The sequence below is a fragment of the Calidris pugnax genome, unplaced genomic scaffold, assembly GCF_001431845.1.
Source record: "Calidris pugnax isolate Ruff unplaced genomic scaffold, ASM143184v1 scaffold51, whole genome shotgun sequence".
In the NCBI taxonomy this organism is placed as follows: domain Eukaryota; kingdom Metazoa; phylum Chordata; class Aves; order Charadriiformes; family Scolopacidae; genus Calidris; species Calidris pugnax.
In genome coordinates, this window is record NW_015090797.1 from 4167950 (window position 1) to 4183878 (window position 15929).

Below are 15929 nucleotides of genomic sequence, written 5' to 3' on the forward strand. Positions count from 1 at the left end.
CCAGACTGGGCCAATTTTTAACTTCTCTCTACTTTGGCCTCTCACATAAAACAACAGTGAAGTATTCACGAGGAGATGCTGCCACCGCGTACCTGTTTGTCACAAATAATGACCGCTTCAGAGCAGTTTACCATTTATTAGTGTCCACGCTAAGTCTACTACTCAGCAACTAAATTTTACAAGCAAACATTAGCAAATTAGCTCACAGGTTTCAGTGAACGAAGACAGAGTCTCTGGCACCCAAACCAACTGCTTACCCTTTTTTGAATTGGAGAAGAACCAGTCAGTAATGAAAGAGGTTTCTACTTTCACCTTAGAGCTGTCAGCTTTCTAGAAAGCAACATAGAGTCAGAGTACTTGGGTTAGGCCTCCCAGCTCAGCTGTGATCAATGAATAAACTATTATAATCAGTGACATGTAATCAACTCTGCACTTCAGCCTGGTAAATGATGTGATTGTTTCAGCTGAATGTCTTTCTCACCATCTTAGTTGCAGTTAGCAATTGAAATTGCACCTCGTCATGAAGGCACCCTGTTCATGAGGTTTGCCAAAGCCTGAACTGGATAAAGCTACAGCCCAAGTGAATGCTTCTTATTTTCATAAAGATTTTCTAAGCTCTTAACCTGAGTCCTGTGCTGTTTTCAACAAGTGCCATCTCTTCTCCCATTCAAGAGTGGCCCCAATAACTGTTATTCTCTGCCTGGGACAGGATCTGCAATGGTTGAACTGGAGGTAAGTCTTTCTAATAGTTTGCTAATATAAATTTAGTGAACAAAATGTTGACAAGTAGAATAAACTGTGCCCACTCAAAAGGTGTGGAGTTGAGTCTTGACTAAAGTAACTAAAGGCAAAGAGATCTGGATCTGTAGAGTCCTTTCAGGGCTTGATCCTCATCAGGGCACCTAATGCCTACTGATTCCTTTCATTGCATTGTGTCATTCACACTGTATTATCATAACAATGGAATCCTCTTATTGGTAGGGAGCACTAGAAGGCTGATAAAAAATCAGTATCCCTGTTAGTATTCTCATTTTCCCCTGCAGAAGAAGAGAAGAAAGTGGCTTTTTATAGTGACTAGGATGGGCAGATGGCACTTTTTAAGCAACAAAGATTAATTTTCACTTCTTTATATCAAATAAAATGTACCATCTAGCATGATGTAGACAGTGACAACTAATAACCACATCTCTCAATTTCTTGACAATGGAATTTTTTTTCAAGTTCTAAAGTGCCAGTACAAAGTCCTAGTGGCAGTGATATAGGTAACTGTGCCACTGAAAGGTTTTCTGAAATACTGCTAAAACATACCCAAACTGCCCATAATAATTCAGCAATCGCATTTCACGGAGATCTTCCACAAACTCATCAGCCAAAAAATATTGGGAATGCAATGAGCAGCCAAAAAGCCATAGGGAATGGGAGGTTTTCTATAACATCATACAGTAATTACAACAGCATGTGCCATCCAGAGGGACCTGGACAGGCTGAAGAAGTGGGCTAATGTAATGTTCGTGAAGTTCAACAAGGGCAAGTGCAAAGTCTTGCACCTGGCTCGAGGCAAGCCCCGATATCATCAGCACAAACTGGAGCATGAAGAGATCAAGAGCAGAGAGGGACTTGGGGATACTGGTGGTGAAAAATTGGACACAAGCCAGCAATGTGCACTTGCAGCCCAGAAAGTCAGCCGCATCCTCTCATGCTTAAAAAGAAGAGTGGCCAGCAGGTCAAAGGAGTTGATTCTGTCCCTCTACTCCGCTCTGGTGCAACCCCCCTGGGAGCACGGTGTCCAGGATTTGAGGAAGACAATTTTTATGATGCAGTCAGTGAGACAGTGGAACAGATTGCCCCAAGAAGCACTGGATGCCCCATCATTGGAGGTATTCAAGGCCAGGTTGGATGGGGCTTTGAGCAGCCTGGTCTAGTGGGAGGTGTCCCTGCCCACAGCAGGGGGGTTGGAACTAGGTGACTGTTAAAGGTCCCTTCCAACCCAAACCCTTCTATGATTCTACCAGGATCTAAAAGATTTGGTGTTCAAACCACTAAACTTTAGTCAATAACTATGCAGTAGTTTTTAAATTAAGAGTGATTTCAAGCCCTTCATCAGCAATGCTTGTAAGGTAATGGAGTGACACGGAACTAGGCAGTGTTGGTGTTCAAACCACTAAACTTTAGTCAATAACTATGCAGTAGTTTTTAAATTAAGAGTGATTTCAAGCCCTTCATCAGCAATGTTTGGTAGTGGAGGTAATGGAGTGACACGGAACTAGTCCCTGAGACTAGGTGTGGTGTGCCACCTTCTTTCATACCCTAGCCCAAAGAAAAGGGTGGTCTTCTACTGTAGGGATTTTCCCAAACAGCAGAAGAAATCTGGACTCCATACACTGCAAACAATCACTATTAATAATATTTTTTTTAAAAGGAGCAAACATGTGGCTGTGTTTAAGGGCCGTTTAGATGCAGTTTGGTAGTGGAGGTAATGGAGTGACACGGAACTAGGCAGTGAGACTAGGTGTGGTGTGCCACCTTCTTTCATACCCTAGCCCAAAGAAAAGGGTGGTCTTCTACTGTAGGGATTTTCCCAAACAGCAGAAGAAATCTGGACTCCATACACTGCAAACAATCACTATTAATAATATTTTTTTTAAAAGGAGCAAACATGTGGCTGTGTTTAAGGGCCGTTTAGATGCAGTGCTAAGGGACATGGTGTAGGGGATGACTTTGTAGAGTAGGGTAGATGGTTGGACTCGATGATCCCAAGGGTCTCTTCCAACCTCAATGATTCTATGATTCTATATGATTTTGTAATTTAGCACTGAGTCTATTAAAATTTTCTAAATGTGGGCCTCAAATTTATGCTGGGTATTAAAGATCTATATTACGTCTAGAATTCTTTTTTTTTTCTTTATAGCTTATTGTTTGTGTTGAAAAGAAAAAAATTAGATTGGACGAAGACATTAAAAAAATTTAGCCTGTGCCTCTAATTATTAGAGAACATATCTGCAAGTTAAGCATTCCTTGTAGCTTGTAATTTTCAAATATCAGGGGCAGCAAATGAACACTGATAAGGCTGCCTGCTGGCTAGGGCAGCAAGAGCTTTTCTCAGCTAGAAGCTATATCTCCACAGAGCAAATCCTTCCCTCCCCGCTACAGAATATGAGAGGAAATAAATAGGTCAAGCTTGTGGTGCTAAAGCATTCTGAGTTTGCAACCACAAATAAAATTAATTTAGAACAGCTAAACAGAGACATGTTTGAAAAATTAATAATACTTATCTTTTCTATTTTTTCAGTTTTGCTAGTGCTGTTCCTGCTATGAGTGTTTCGCAGGGTTTTGAGTGTAAAAAAACAAACCAGCACCAAGAATTGATTAGCAACCCTACAATAACAAAACAGCAGCCTTGCAGGAAAGAGGGGGAAATTATCTGATTTAAGTTTCCAAGGAAGTATTAGGAAAAACTTAAATTAAAATTATGTTCTAGAAAACCTTGAAAATTCAGCAACATTGTTTCTTTTTAATTAGCTACTGTGATCCCTGCTGAGTCAACGGTTGCCTGGACTCTCAGGGAGAACGAGGACAATCCAATCTATGTGCAAATGGTAGACTGGATTCTTCTCCCAGTAATTTTATAGTTGGTTTACCACAGCAAAGGTGTACTTAAAAAAAAAAAAAAAACAAATTATATATATAGTCACAATAATTAGAACTCTTTTCCATTGTGTTTCCAGACAGTATTAGAAAAGGGAACAAAAAATTTGCATAAAGTATCTTTCTCCATACCCAGAGAAATTAACTGAATTAGGTGGCACAACACAAAGTTTCTATTTATAAAGCAGTTATTAATTTTGCACCCTTTCCAGCTCCCTTGTGCTCCTTTTTTCAGTGGTGAAAAAGAGATTTAAGCAGGTTATATAGGTTAGAGTAAAAAAACATTTCTGCACCCTCTTCCCCAACATTTGATCCGGTCCTGAGGACAGCTTAGCAGAAAAAGAGAATCCGATTTTTGGACTTTTCGTGCTGCACTTGGCACATCTGGAGTGCAGTTGGTTTACCGGGGCAGGACATTGGGACAGAGTCAGCAGACCTGGCTCAGGCTTCCACAGATTGCACAGCCTCAAGCAACTCATCTGTCTTTTGTGCCCGACATTTTTTTATGATATACCATAACCTATGAAATCATTTTTGGCAATAAAAGGTGAGGGAGAATTAGAATAGGGTGTGTGTCCAAAGTAGCCATTGCTCAGGGACTGGCTGGGCATCGTCTGCTGGTGGGAGGTGCTGAGTGATTGCCTTTGCATCACTTTTCCTTTTTACATTTTTCACTTATTAAACTTGAACCACTTTTTTTTTTTTTTCCCCTTGCTTTTGCTCTTCTGATTCTCTCCCTGTGCCTCTGTGGGGAGTGAGAAAGTGACAGGGTGGGCCTTCCCCATCAGCCAGGGACAGCCCACCACAGCCTCAAAGTGTTGTAGGTCATGGACATGCATTTAGAAAGCATTGCTCTATGCTTGCTCTATTCTTCTGGTCTACTGCATCTGCTACATCTTTATCAGTTTTATTTATTATCGGAGTCGGAATAAAAGACTGTGAACAATTGGTTTTGTCCAGTACAGCCATTTTATATTATCAGAGAATCATAAAATTGTTTAGGTTGAAAAAGACTTTGAGATCATCAAGTCCAACCGTTAAAAAAAATATTCTTGCATACTTATCCATCCATGTGGCATTGCTTGATTTCTGCCATTATTTCACAACTTTCTCATGTGCTGGTAACAGTTTTTTAACAGTGGTTGGAGTCAGGGGTAGGTCCTGACTACACAATCTACTGAGATCAGCTTTTCTTTATATAGAAAAACATATGTCTTCCTTGCGGATGCCTCACAAGCCACTCAAAGCCAAATTCAGAGGAGTTTTAGCAAATTTATGGGAAGTTTTTAACACAATGTTAGTAACTTGAGAGAAATGAAATATTGTTCCTTATTTCAATGGAGTTTTACCAACAAAACTTATCTCCACTTAAACTGTATTCAACAGGGACTCAGGTCATTACAGCAAGAATATCCAATTCCCTCAGTCTAACTCTGTTTTCCAATTAGTTTTATAGCTATGGTGATGTACATGTCCACCTTCTTTTCCTCATTCAGAACATTAATTCTCCATACAGGGTGGGCAGCTTTTGAACTGTCAAATACTTGCTTACCTCTGCATTGTCTTTCTGTAGCTGTTGAGACTCATCGTGGCTGATATGGTGGGGTTCTCCTTCGATGACGGGCAGCAAGGTGCTAATCTGGATAGAAACTTTTAACTCCAGATCTCTTTCCATGTGTTCTGAAACGCCAGTTTCCTAGCTGACATCAAAAGCAGCAAACAAATCTGGTTAATTGCTAAATTGGTTGGATTGTCCACTCCCACAACCTAAGGTTGCATCTAAAGTTTATTCACAGTTGCTGAAAGTGAAAACTATCCTGGAAATTGAAGAGAGAAGAATGGATAAACAACTTCCCAGTGTGGATGTAAGCCTAAAGGGACTCAGCCCACTGAGACCATGGCCAAGTTCGGTACTCAGCTCAGGATGGAAATTTATTATATGACATTCTTCCACCATCCTTCCTTTTCCATCAGCACCTTGAAACAAAGGAAACTCCAGGAAACTCTCAAGAAAACTCCAGGGTAGTTGAGAAGATGTGAAGCTGTCTCAAGGAAGACCAGCACCTGCCAGTCTGCACTGATGAGGTTCTGTAGTGAGACATCCATCAACTTGAAGTACCAGTTTAACAAAGATATTGGATATAAGGATAATGCTTTTCTGACAGCAGTTTTAAGCAGTCATTCTCAGGGGACATGCCCATGCTGGAAGGGACTGACCTTACCTTAACAGCTGTATTTAGGCTGAGGTGATCAGGCACTGATTACAGAAGCTATGGATAAGAGAAAGAAATAACTCTGAAGTTACTTCTGAACACCTGACTCATTCTATAGCTGGAGCAAGATCTTCTCCACCTGCACCTATACTTCCTTTGGAGACTGAAAGCAGGCAGAGAGTAGGTGGGTCTGAGACCTATACTGGATTCAAGAGGGCAAATTTTATTGGGATGCTTGGATCTAGATTTGCACACACAGAAGTGGACTCATTTATGGTCTCTCCGTCACAGGATGGGTCTGAATTTCAGCACTCTCTTAGAAGAAGAGGAAGTTAAATAATTGTTCCAAAGAAGAGATGAATAAACCCAGTACTTAGAGGTGGAAACAGCTATAAAGACTGCATCAGTCTGCTGGAATTTGACACAGATAAACCACTTGAGGACTGAAAGCTAAGTATCTGTATGAGCCTTTAGAGAGGAACATCAATCACTCCTATAAGTGAAGAAGGCCCTAAATATTTCAGAGAAGGCAGCCAGAAGAAGAGCATGTGTGTGCTGTAGAAGATATATTTGGAGAGCTATCAAAGTAGGCGGGGGTTGAGCAGGAAAAGGGACTAGCCATAGGCTTTGAAGGTCATATGGTGGACCCCAACTTTCCTACTTCTCCCTCAAGAGAAGGAGTAACTGGGGGTGAGGAAAGAGGAGTCAGAGGGTAGAGCACTGAAGTAAATCTCTTACCTTCTTATCCTCTAGTCTCTTGTCCTTATCTGGATTTAGCAAGACAGCTTGAAAAGTGGTGAGGTTGCCCAGCTGAGAGGCATTCCTGGCCAGCAAACAGCCTCTTACAACTGCTTGGTTGGCTGCTTGGCTGGCAGCTTGAGGCACCCTGCCCTGAACAACAGGACTAGGGAAATCTGTAATCTGGGCAGAATTGTCACTCTTCTTCTCTGTGGAGAACCTATGCCAGAGATTTTCTTTGGAGGAGGCCAAGATAGTGACCTGGCACAAGGTATCTGCTTCATTCCCTCCTGATGTGCAAGAGGCAGAAGAAGCTGTAGATATTTGCAAGTGGAAGAGAGGAAAAAGGCCCTTGGTTCTTAACAGACTTTTGAGTGCCTGGTGAGACAAAAGCTGAGGGAACCACACATCTATAGTAGATGCTATAGAATCTATAGGCTTTCACAGGTACGGTGAGGAGATGTTAGGAGCAAATGCATCTCTCAAGTGATGGGTAGCAAGTAGTAAGAATTTGCAACAATATTCTCAAGTGCCTTTAAAAAGACATCCAATAGATTTTTAAGAACAAATGTAGCATGGTAAAATGGTGTTGCCTTCAGCCAACTTAAAATTATGAAATGGTAGTGACTCAGATCTCATTATTTGTGGACCACCCACTTCTGCTGTTATTGAGGACATTCTTCATTAATACAAAGATCCAGCCAGATCAACCTACTGGGTTTAGTCAATAATTTTGAGAAAAGAGGTTTAGGTGTCTGCATGAATTGGACTGGAAGGCCCTTTTTCCTGTTTAAAGACAATAATATTTATAGCTTTAAATGCTACGTAAATTTAAATGTTATAATGTTTCACAATCATGTATTTAAACACAGAAATCTGTTTATTTACCCAAACAAAACAGAGGAAATGATTCCAGCCCTCAGGTTTTGAATTCTCATTTAAATATGTGAACATCAGTCCACAACTTAGAGATGTTTGTGTATCTATGTACCTCCAAAATACTCATTTCATAGGCTTTTTCACATTAATATTCACCAACAGTATCACAAAAGTTCTTTTTCTTTTACATAACTGTAAGCAACAGTAATTCTAGAAACACTAGAGAAAAAAAAGCATAGCAATGTCCACAGTTACAAGAAAAAGTGCACATTACTTGGTCACAATCACAGTCATTACTTGGAAAACTATATGTAACAAGTAGATATAAAATATCACTGATGCCTTAAACTCATTGTCAAAAACGGAATTACATAAAATTTTGTACATGAAATAAGGCAAATTTAGGAATGCACAAGAAACTTGTTATTCAACAAAAGCTAAACAACAGAACAGATAGTACAGTAAGCATAAACTAAAGTACTTTTTCTATATACTTAAAAATAAGCCTGCCATAGTGCACAAAGAAAACACCATTAATGTGTAATCAATATTATAAAATAAGAAATAGAGGGGTTGGGGAGAGTGGGGGAGGGGAAAGAAGAGTTTTATTATAGTTGCAGCTGCATCCATTTACAGTTTTGTACAGGTTTTAGCTAGGCCTTGGAATTATACAAATCATACCAGAAGTGTCAATGACCTTCCTCCGTAAGAATTTTGTTTAAATTAAGGAAAATAAAATAAATACACACAAGAGTGCAAATTTTCAGATTGTCACTTGCAACCTCTTAACATTCATCATCTACATCCAATCACAACTAGAGGGACTTGTATAGGACAGCAGCAGTGATCATGGAGTTAGATGAGTTCACTGTAAGAAATCAATTTATCTTTTTTTTTTTTTTCTCAATGATATGTCTTTTTTAAAAAACCCTCAACTCTTTATTAATTGCTAGTAAAGCTGCAATATATTACAGAATGGAGTTGAGAATGGTATGAATGCAGGAAATGCATGCTTCCTTTGGAAGGTATTCCATAGATGACAATTTACAGTACAGGGGGAAGAATTATCCAGCATCAAGAGTTACTCGTTGTAGAAAGAATATGAAGTTGGGTAGAAGGGCACAGTCAGGGGTTCAAGAGAGGAAGGGGGGGGGGGACTTACAATAGCTCCTCAAAACATTTTCAGGACCAGTGAAAAAGTTTACCAAAGTAAAAATGAAAAATCTTGAATGAAAACAAAAATCTTTTGTTTTGTTTTTTATAAAAATTACATTTTTTTAAAATACAAGATCCTTTTAATTGCAATTGTGCCCTGGAGCAACAGGACATTTGGCAACGTTTTGCCATATACTGCAGCTTTAAGTCCAATGAGTCAGTATCACATTCCACTAATATTGCACTTGGATCTTGAACCATGTTTTTTTTTTTAAAACCGTCACAGCATCTTCTGTTTCCTCCACTTGTTAGAACGAGTTAATGTCTAGCCACTTTTTCGATATTTATGCTGACACACTAAAACAAAAGCAATAGGCTGGACACAGTAAAGTACCTCGGAAATACCAGAGGTCAAAGTTCACTTGAAGCACCTTAACACATCACTTTATGGATCAAGAACAGTGTGGCATTATGGTAATTAACTCTCCTAAAAGACTGTGCAGTAACTGAAGTGTGTGCTCTGGGAAATCAAAATGTCATTAGTGGAAACTCTGAGATAAGACCAGGCCGGTGTGAAGGTCACGTGACTCAGTTCTGCTGCAAAATAAGGTTTTCCAGTTCATCTGCAGAACGCAACAAAAATGCGGCTGATTCTCGGTACCCTGCCACGAGCTGCCTCACTGCATTGATTTCGGTCGGGCTCAGCTGGGGTCTGGAGCTTGAACTACTGGAGGATCCAGAGCTGGTTGCTAACTGCCTCTTCATACTGAGATCTGTTGGACCTGCAGACAGCAAAGGGAAAGAAAAAAAAGCTTCAGATCCGCTGCCAGAGATGTTTCACAGGTTCGGAGCTACAAAGGCGGAGTAGCGAGATCTGCTCTCAGCTGCCTGCCAGCGAGAAGGAGCAGAAACAGCAATAACTGCTCAGTTACCAGTTGCCTTGACAGGAACCACAGCCATTTATATTTAAATATAACAGACACCCTTTAAGTTCTACTGACGTGTCGTGAGGGGCAGGTCCACTGCCAGCAGAAAATTACCCTCTGGGGGGAATCTCAACAGCGTAAGCCACTTGCACCCCAAGGGTGCCCTGGGATCTGACGCTGGTGAGAAAGCAGAAGGTTCGTCTCCTGTGCCTCCCCCAGCTCCAGCTGCCATCGTAGCCTTCATGGCAATCTGCACACTTGCAGTTTTTATCACAGAATATCAAACTTATGTTCTCTAGATATCTACTTTCACGTTTTATGCTTCAATCAGCATGTGGCCAGATTGCGAATCCCTTACGGACGTAGAAAACGGTCATTCACTCGATGAGCCCCGACACCATGTGATCACTTACACAAATAGCTGCTCATGAATGAGATCAGGCTGGTGACAATCTGGCTACTACAGCGAGGAGCACACGATCATCTGTGGGGGCTGCATTCAGCTGGCAAGATACTGCAAGGATCTTGTAAGGCTGAGGAGAGAACCTGCAGCAATCGCCCTGTTGCACTGGCAGCTTAAACCAACACGCTGAGCACTTTTCATCAAAGAATATCCTCAAGAGCACGTATGGTGCCTGCAGAAGACAGTGCTCCTGAGGGCAGGCTGCAGGTTACCGCAATCGGCAAAACCATCTGCCATCATAAAGTCCGTCTTCGTGTGGAACTTCCCTGGCTGTTTGACTACAGACAGCTAAGATATAAGGTGCTTTGTGTTTTCCGCTTAACACAATAGATTTTTTTCTTCCCGGAGTGTAAATCTGGACAGGTAGAATTGGAGTGAGGACTTTTCAAAACACGGAAGGCTACAGATGGCAAGTATACCCATCAAGCAGTTTGTTATGTGCAAATCTATAAAAATACTGCTCATTCGTTTTGACAGAGTAGCAAATCTCTACCTCTGGCAGGCAGAATATCAGACTAGCCTGATCTTAGTCTTCATGCTCTCCTGGAAATTGGGATCAACTTATCCAAAGCAATGTATCTTGCTTTCCTATGAGAAAAATGTCACTTTTCAATTTCATCCAGACAATGCATGTCAATGCCAAGGCTTTCTCAGCATTGGCTCACTGGACGGACCTTGCTTCCTAAAATAACCAGGATAATTTTAAAATTTAACACATTCAACTGTAGAATACAGAACACACCAACTCATACTCTAGAGGTTCTCCTAAATAATCCCACCAGAATCACAAAATTCAAAACCGGACTCACTATCCTAAGCACTAATGGAAAGAGATGTACTGATTTCCAGAAGCTGAAGATCTGGTCATAAACCTTGTTTTAGTTTCTTTTATGTTTATGCAGAAATACAGCTGAAACCACAAAGAACGTAGAGACTGCCATGTCCCCATACTCACTGATGTTAATGAAAATCTCCTCTTGAGCGAATGAAAGCAGAGCTGGGACTATGAAAAGAAACTACTCAAACAGAAAGGGTCCTATTAGATCTTATTTCCTACTGCACAACTAGCATGAACAGCACTTAGCCTCACAACTGCCTTACCCACTTTTACGCCCGCATAAATGGACTGATTTTTAAATGACTTCCAGCGTACAAAGGACAAATAAAGGGACAATTAGCTCAGCAAACTTGTTTCAGTGTGACCGCACGCTGCAGGGAAACGATCACAGTGTGAAGAAGCTCAGAGGATATTTCTAAGTAAAATCTTAACCCAGCACAGAGAAGAAGGGTATACAAATCATAAAGCCAGCTGGATTGAATGGTTGTAAGAAGCCATTAAAGGCTTCTATATTTATTGAGGCAATAGTGAAAAAGCTACCACTGACATATTGAGGGCATTGCGCTCCATATGAACCTACTTTAACTTCTATGTTCTTTCCTTGACTCTCATTCATGTCACAGCCAAAAACGCACACACAATATATGGCAGAACAGAGCTTCTGTGTCAGAACACATCTTTCTCTGAAATGAAAATTAAGGGCTTTTCTCATTGGTAATCAAATAGGATATTAAGTGTTTTTCACTCATAGGTATAAAATATATACAAATGTACTTGCTTACATTTCTGAGGTTTTCCTTACAAAAATTGATGACACAAAGTAAAAGCACCACACTGAAAGGAAAACTGGAAGACCAGATGCCCAGCATGCATAAATCAGTGCAACTCCTCACAAGTCTATAGGGTCACAGTGATTTACACAAACTGAAGATGTGGCCCTGTATTCCTAGATGTCTGGATTAGCTGTCACAAAGAAAGTTTTTTAACTCTTCAGGATGTGTATCCTTGAACCTGTGAAGGTACTGGAAATAAAGTTTTGTGCAAGTCTGCATTCTGCATACACAAGGAACCATCAAGACCCAGAACTCCTCTTTGACTGGGAGACTTCTGTTGTACAGATTCCTTGAATACAAAGGAAATAAGAAATCTTAACTTATCTTAGCTACTTCAAACTACTTGATTATTGTTTTTATTTCTATATACTAGGAAAATAGGATTTTACTTCAGTCCCCAACTCCTGCCTTGTGCTTAAAAAGTCACAGTGCTGTCCTCCTTCCCCTCAAAGAAAAGCCCCCTGAGCAAAAAAGCAAAGAAATCCTCACACATGGAAAAGTGGTCATGACTATGTCTGTGGGAGAGTGAGTACACTCATCCCTTCTTAGGAAGAGAAGCTGCATGTCCTGGCAGAGAGCTGAAGAGGAAGAGAGCAAGCCATGCTTGATGTGGGGATAAGGATTTTAGTTCTTCTTTTAGTTGCATTATGTGACCCCCTGCATCTCACCTCCAAAGCTTGCCTATGATAGCCCAAGTTTTAGATCTGGGAGAATAACACACTCCAAGATTACCACCAGGATGAACTGTACTGGTCTCGGCTTTTAATAGCTATGACAGACACTCACTAGTGCTATTACTGATTCTTAATGGTTGTCCAGGCTGCTATATGCTAAAAATGCTATAACTTATCTGTCGTTTCACCTGTTACACCTGGTCATTCAGAAAACAGGGACTAAATGCCTCTTATTGATATAGTGTAGATTTTTCCTGTGTAATTTTATGCAAATCAGCTACTGAAACATGGGAACCTAAATCTTACTAATAAATATCTGCCACTTTTGTTTAATCAGACAAATAAATTCCCAATATTCTGAAGTCTTAAAATAGCTGGTTAAGTTAGACGCTTCATGTATCTTCAGAAGCCACCACTACAAATTACTAGATCTGGAGAAAGCTGAACAGCTTCACCACCATTTCCTTTAATAACTATCCTGACTTTAAATAGAACTATTTCCTTGTTTACTTAACATTATTTATTAAGCTGCCAGTCTTCACGGGAACAAGTGTTGTTTCCTTGTTTACTTAACTATTTCCTTGTTTACTTAAGCTGCCAGTCTTCACGGGAACAAGTGTATCCTTATACAGAGAGAAACCTGAATATTTTTGCAATGAATTTCACAGTGTCAGGTCCCTTCAAGGTGACACTGCACATTTTAGCATACTGCTTCCTATACCGGAGTACTTCAGAACAATTAAAAATCTTGTCTGAAAATATTACCATGTTCCACAATGTCTTTGACAGTGTGGAAGTAAAAATTAAGCCTATATTACAGAGATGAAGACAGGATACTTATTTTTAATTATTTATTTCTCTTAGTGCATGCTATTTAAACTCACAATTGTCAGCTCACACGTTTTTATAACAGCACAGCATTCTCATAAGCAGTGAGTTAAAAAAATTGCTGAGACATATCCTTTCATTAATAGTCTTTGAGAAGACTGAAGTATTGTTCCTCTGCCTCTTGCCAAGGCTACCTTATTGATACTTTAACACAGAAATATTTTCAATTTACCACCTCGGTCCAGTTACATAGACCTAATTTCCCCTGTGAGGTGAACCTGTTCTTGTTGGAACCACATCAAGATGAATATGAGAACTCTGAAAACCCACTCTTCATGTGCTAGACAATCATTTATCAAATTAGCTGCCAGGAATATCTGCCATTAAATACATTGCTGGTCAAATGGCTTTTCTGTAAAATGAAAGACTTAAATGGCAGTAGTTATTGCCTCATGCACTACTCATTAGCAACATGATTTATATCAAATGCTAAAATATAGGTCAGATGTAGATGTGCTGTTGCTGATTGCTTAGACACTATCAACTGTCTCAGCAAAAATCCCTTAAGGATTGTATGCTGTCACTGGGTAGCTACCAATCTTATAATTAACAACTACTGAAAGAATAATAAATGTGTCAATGACTCTCAGAATGGTACTCACTATTGCTGATAATAATTTAGAGTTAATAAAAATAATTTTTAAAATCTGTATGTTCTCATAGGTCTATGCTTCTGTAATTTTCATTAATAGTTAAGCAACCTTTTTTATCAGTGAAGATGTAAAAAGTAGCTGCTTTTATTTATAAAAAAATACATTTGCCCATGCTTGGAAATCTCTCCTATCTTTTCTATTGCACCTATTCTCCTATCTTTTTTTCCCCATGAGTGGCTTTAGGAGTATGTACTAGGTTTTCATATAGTCCAATAAAACTAAATAGAAATAACTATCGAAGTATGCTACTTTTTCCAAACCAGATGTATTTATTATTGCAAGAATGTTTATTGTGATATTATGTATCTCTCAATGTTTCTCTTCCTCCTGCCTTCAGATATGAGCAACTGGGCCTAAAACTATTGTTTCAGGTGCCAGGAGATCTCAGTTTAAGAAAACAGGGACTAATGAATCAGACCATTTAAGTTGCTTTCTCCCTTCTACACCTTTCCCTCTGGAAGACATTCCATCAGCTAGTTTAGATAGCAGAAAAAACTGCTGCATTGCCTGAGGAAACAGATGTAAAAACACAAAAATGCCTATAGTCACTGAACATCACACATTTTCAACAATCAGCAAACACACTGGTTTGTGATGCAATGATTACTCAATGTCTTCCACTAATGTTTAGTATCCACCACAGGAGATTAATTACATGGCATACACCTGTATTGCCTTAATTGCTGTCTCCTGAGTTTTGTGCCAAGGTAGAAAAGTAGGATACTGACAAATATACCCACAGATATTCCATCTCCACTCCTATGGTGGGAGCAGACTAATACTTGCATATACCATGTGTCTGATAACTCGAAGAGAAGAAGGAAAGGGGAAGAGGAATGTGGGGATGATCTTAATATAGAATTCAGCCAGCACTTCCCAGCAAGAAATTCCCACCTTTGCAACAACATAGGTCAAACCATTTAATTTCTCCCAACTCCACATTTTGCCATTTTTAAATGGGACTAAACGCACTCTCCAGGTTCCCAACTCTACCACTCCTGTTCTGTGTGTCTTCGTGCCCCAGGTTCCAGCTGTGCAAGAGACAAGCTGGTCTGCCTTTCCTCTCTCTCCCTCTCCACTTTTATGTCGTAAAGGCAGCACTGAGAACACAGATGACTCTTCAAGAGTGGAGGTATAAAGGAGAGCTGGGGAGAGCAACCACAGCAAAAATCCCATTCAGTCCCTACATCATGGCCAGCCATGCTGCAGGTAACCCACTCAGCACTTTCAGAATTAGCTACTTACTGCATATTCTCAGCTGGACTTTCTTTTTTTTTTTTCTTTCCTAGTTTTTTTGCCAAGAAACACCTACTGATCAGGCAAAGGCCAAGATTTTACAGAAGGCTGCAAATTCACCAAATCTGGAAACAAGGCACCCTCCCTACTGTCACATGCAAAAGTGGACAAGAGCGTTTGTCCTTCCTCTCCCTGCCCCAGAAGCAGCATGTCCATGCTGATCACTGGGGCTCAGCAGCATCAGCTGCAGGAGCTTCCCCCAGCTACCCCATCATCTTCAGCGGGGCAGCACCACCTGAAGGACCAGGAGGCAGAAGGATCAAGAGGGCTGAGGTCAGGTAAGAGGCCTGGCTAAAGTGGGGAATGGCCAGGAGAGGGTTGCCCTTCTGGGCGTCTGCAAGGGAGCACCAGGGAAAGGTGAGCGGTGTGGTGGCACTCCAGCAGCTCCCAGCTGGACCATGGGGCTATTGGTTGTGGCCTGCCTGTAGGAGAGGAGGCTGAAGGAGAAGGGAAGCCTGCCAGAGCTCAGGCTTTGCTTGCACTGTGAATGTATTTGGATTTGTTGGGAGGACTCACCTGAGCTGGAAGGGGACTGGACGTTTGTGGTGCCTGGGATGCAGTGCTGAGTTGTGGCTGTGGTGGAGGTAGGCTGCAGATCTGTGTGGAGAAACAGAGACACAACAGCTGTTTTGTCTTACCATGACACGAGGGCATGTCCTGCATGGCCAGTCTGCCATCGAGTCTGAAACACCCTCTCTTTTTATACACACAAAGGGAAACGACTGACA

At 40.7% G+C, this 15929-nt stretch overlaps 1 protein-coding gene across 4 annotated transcripts in view; it reads right to left on the reverse strand.

The window, feature by feature from the left end:
* Positions 1 to 7455: 7455 nt before the first annotated feature.
* Positions 7456 to 15929, reverse strand: part of NOL4 (nucleolar protein 4) — a 208338-nt gene continuing 199864 nt past the window's right edge. For all 4 annotated transcript variants that reach the window (XM_014937021.1, XM_014937020.1, XM_014937022.1 and 1 more), the window contains 2 exons: positions 15718 to 15798; positions 7456 to 9412 (listed from right to left, as the gene is read on the reverse strand). In XM_014937021.1, coding sequence (XP_014792507.1) covers positions 9219 to 9412; positions 15718 to 15798 — 275 coding nt within the window. In that variant the 3' untranslated portion in view covers positions 7456 to 9218. The remainder of the gene's footprint in view (positions 9413 to 15717; positions 15799 to 15929) is intronic.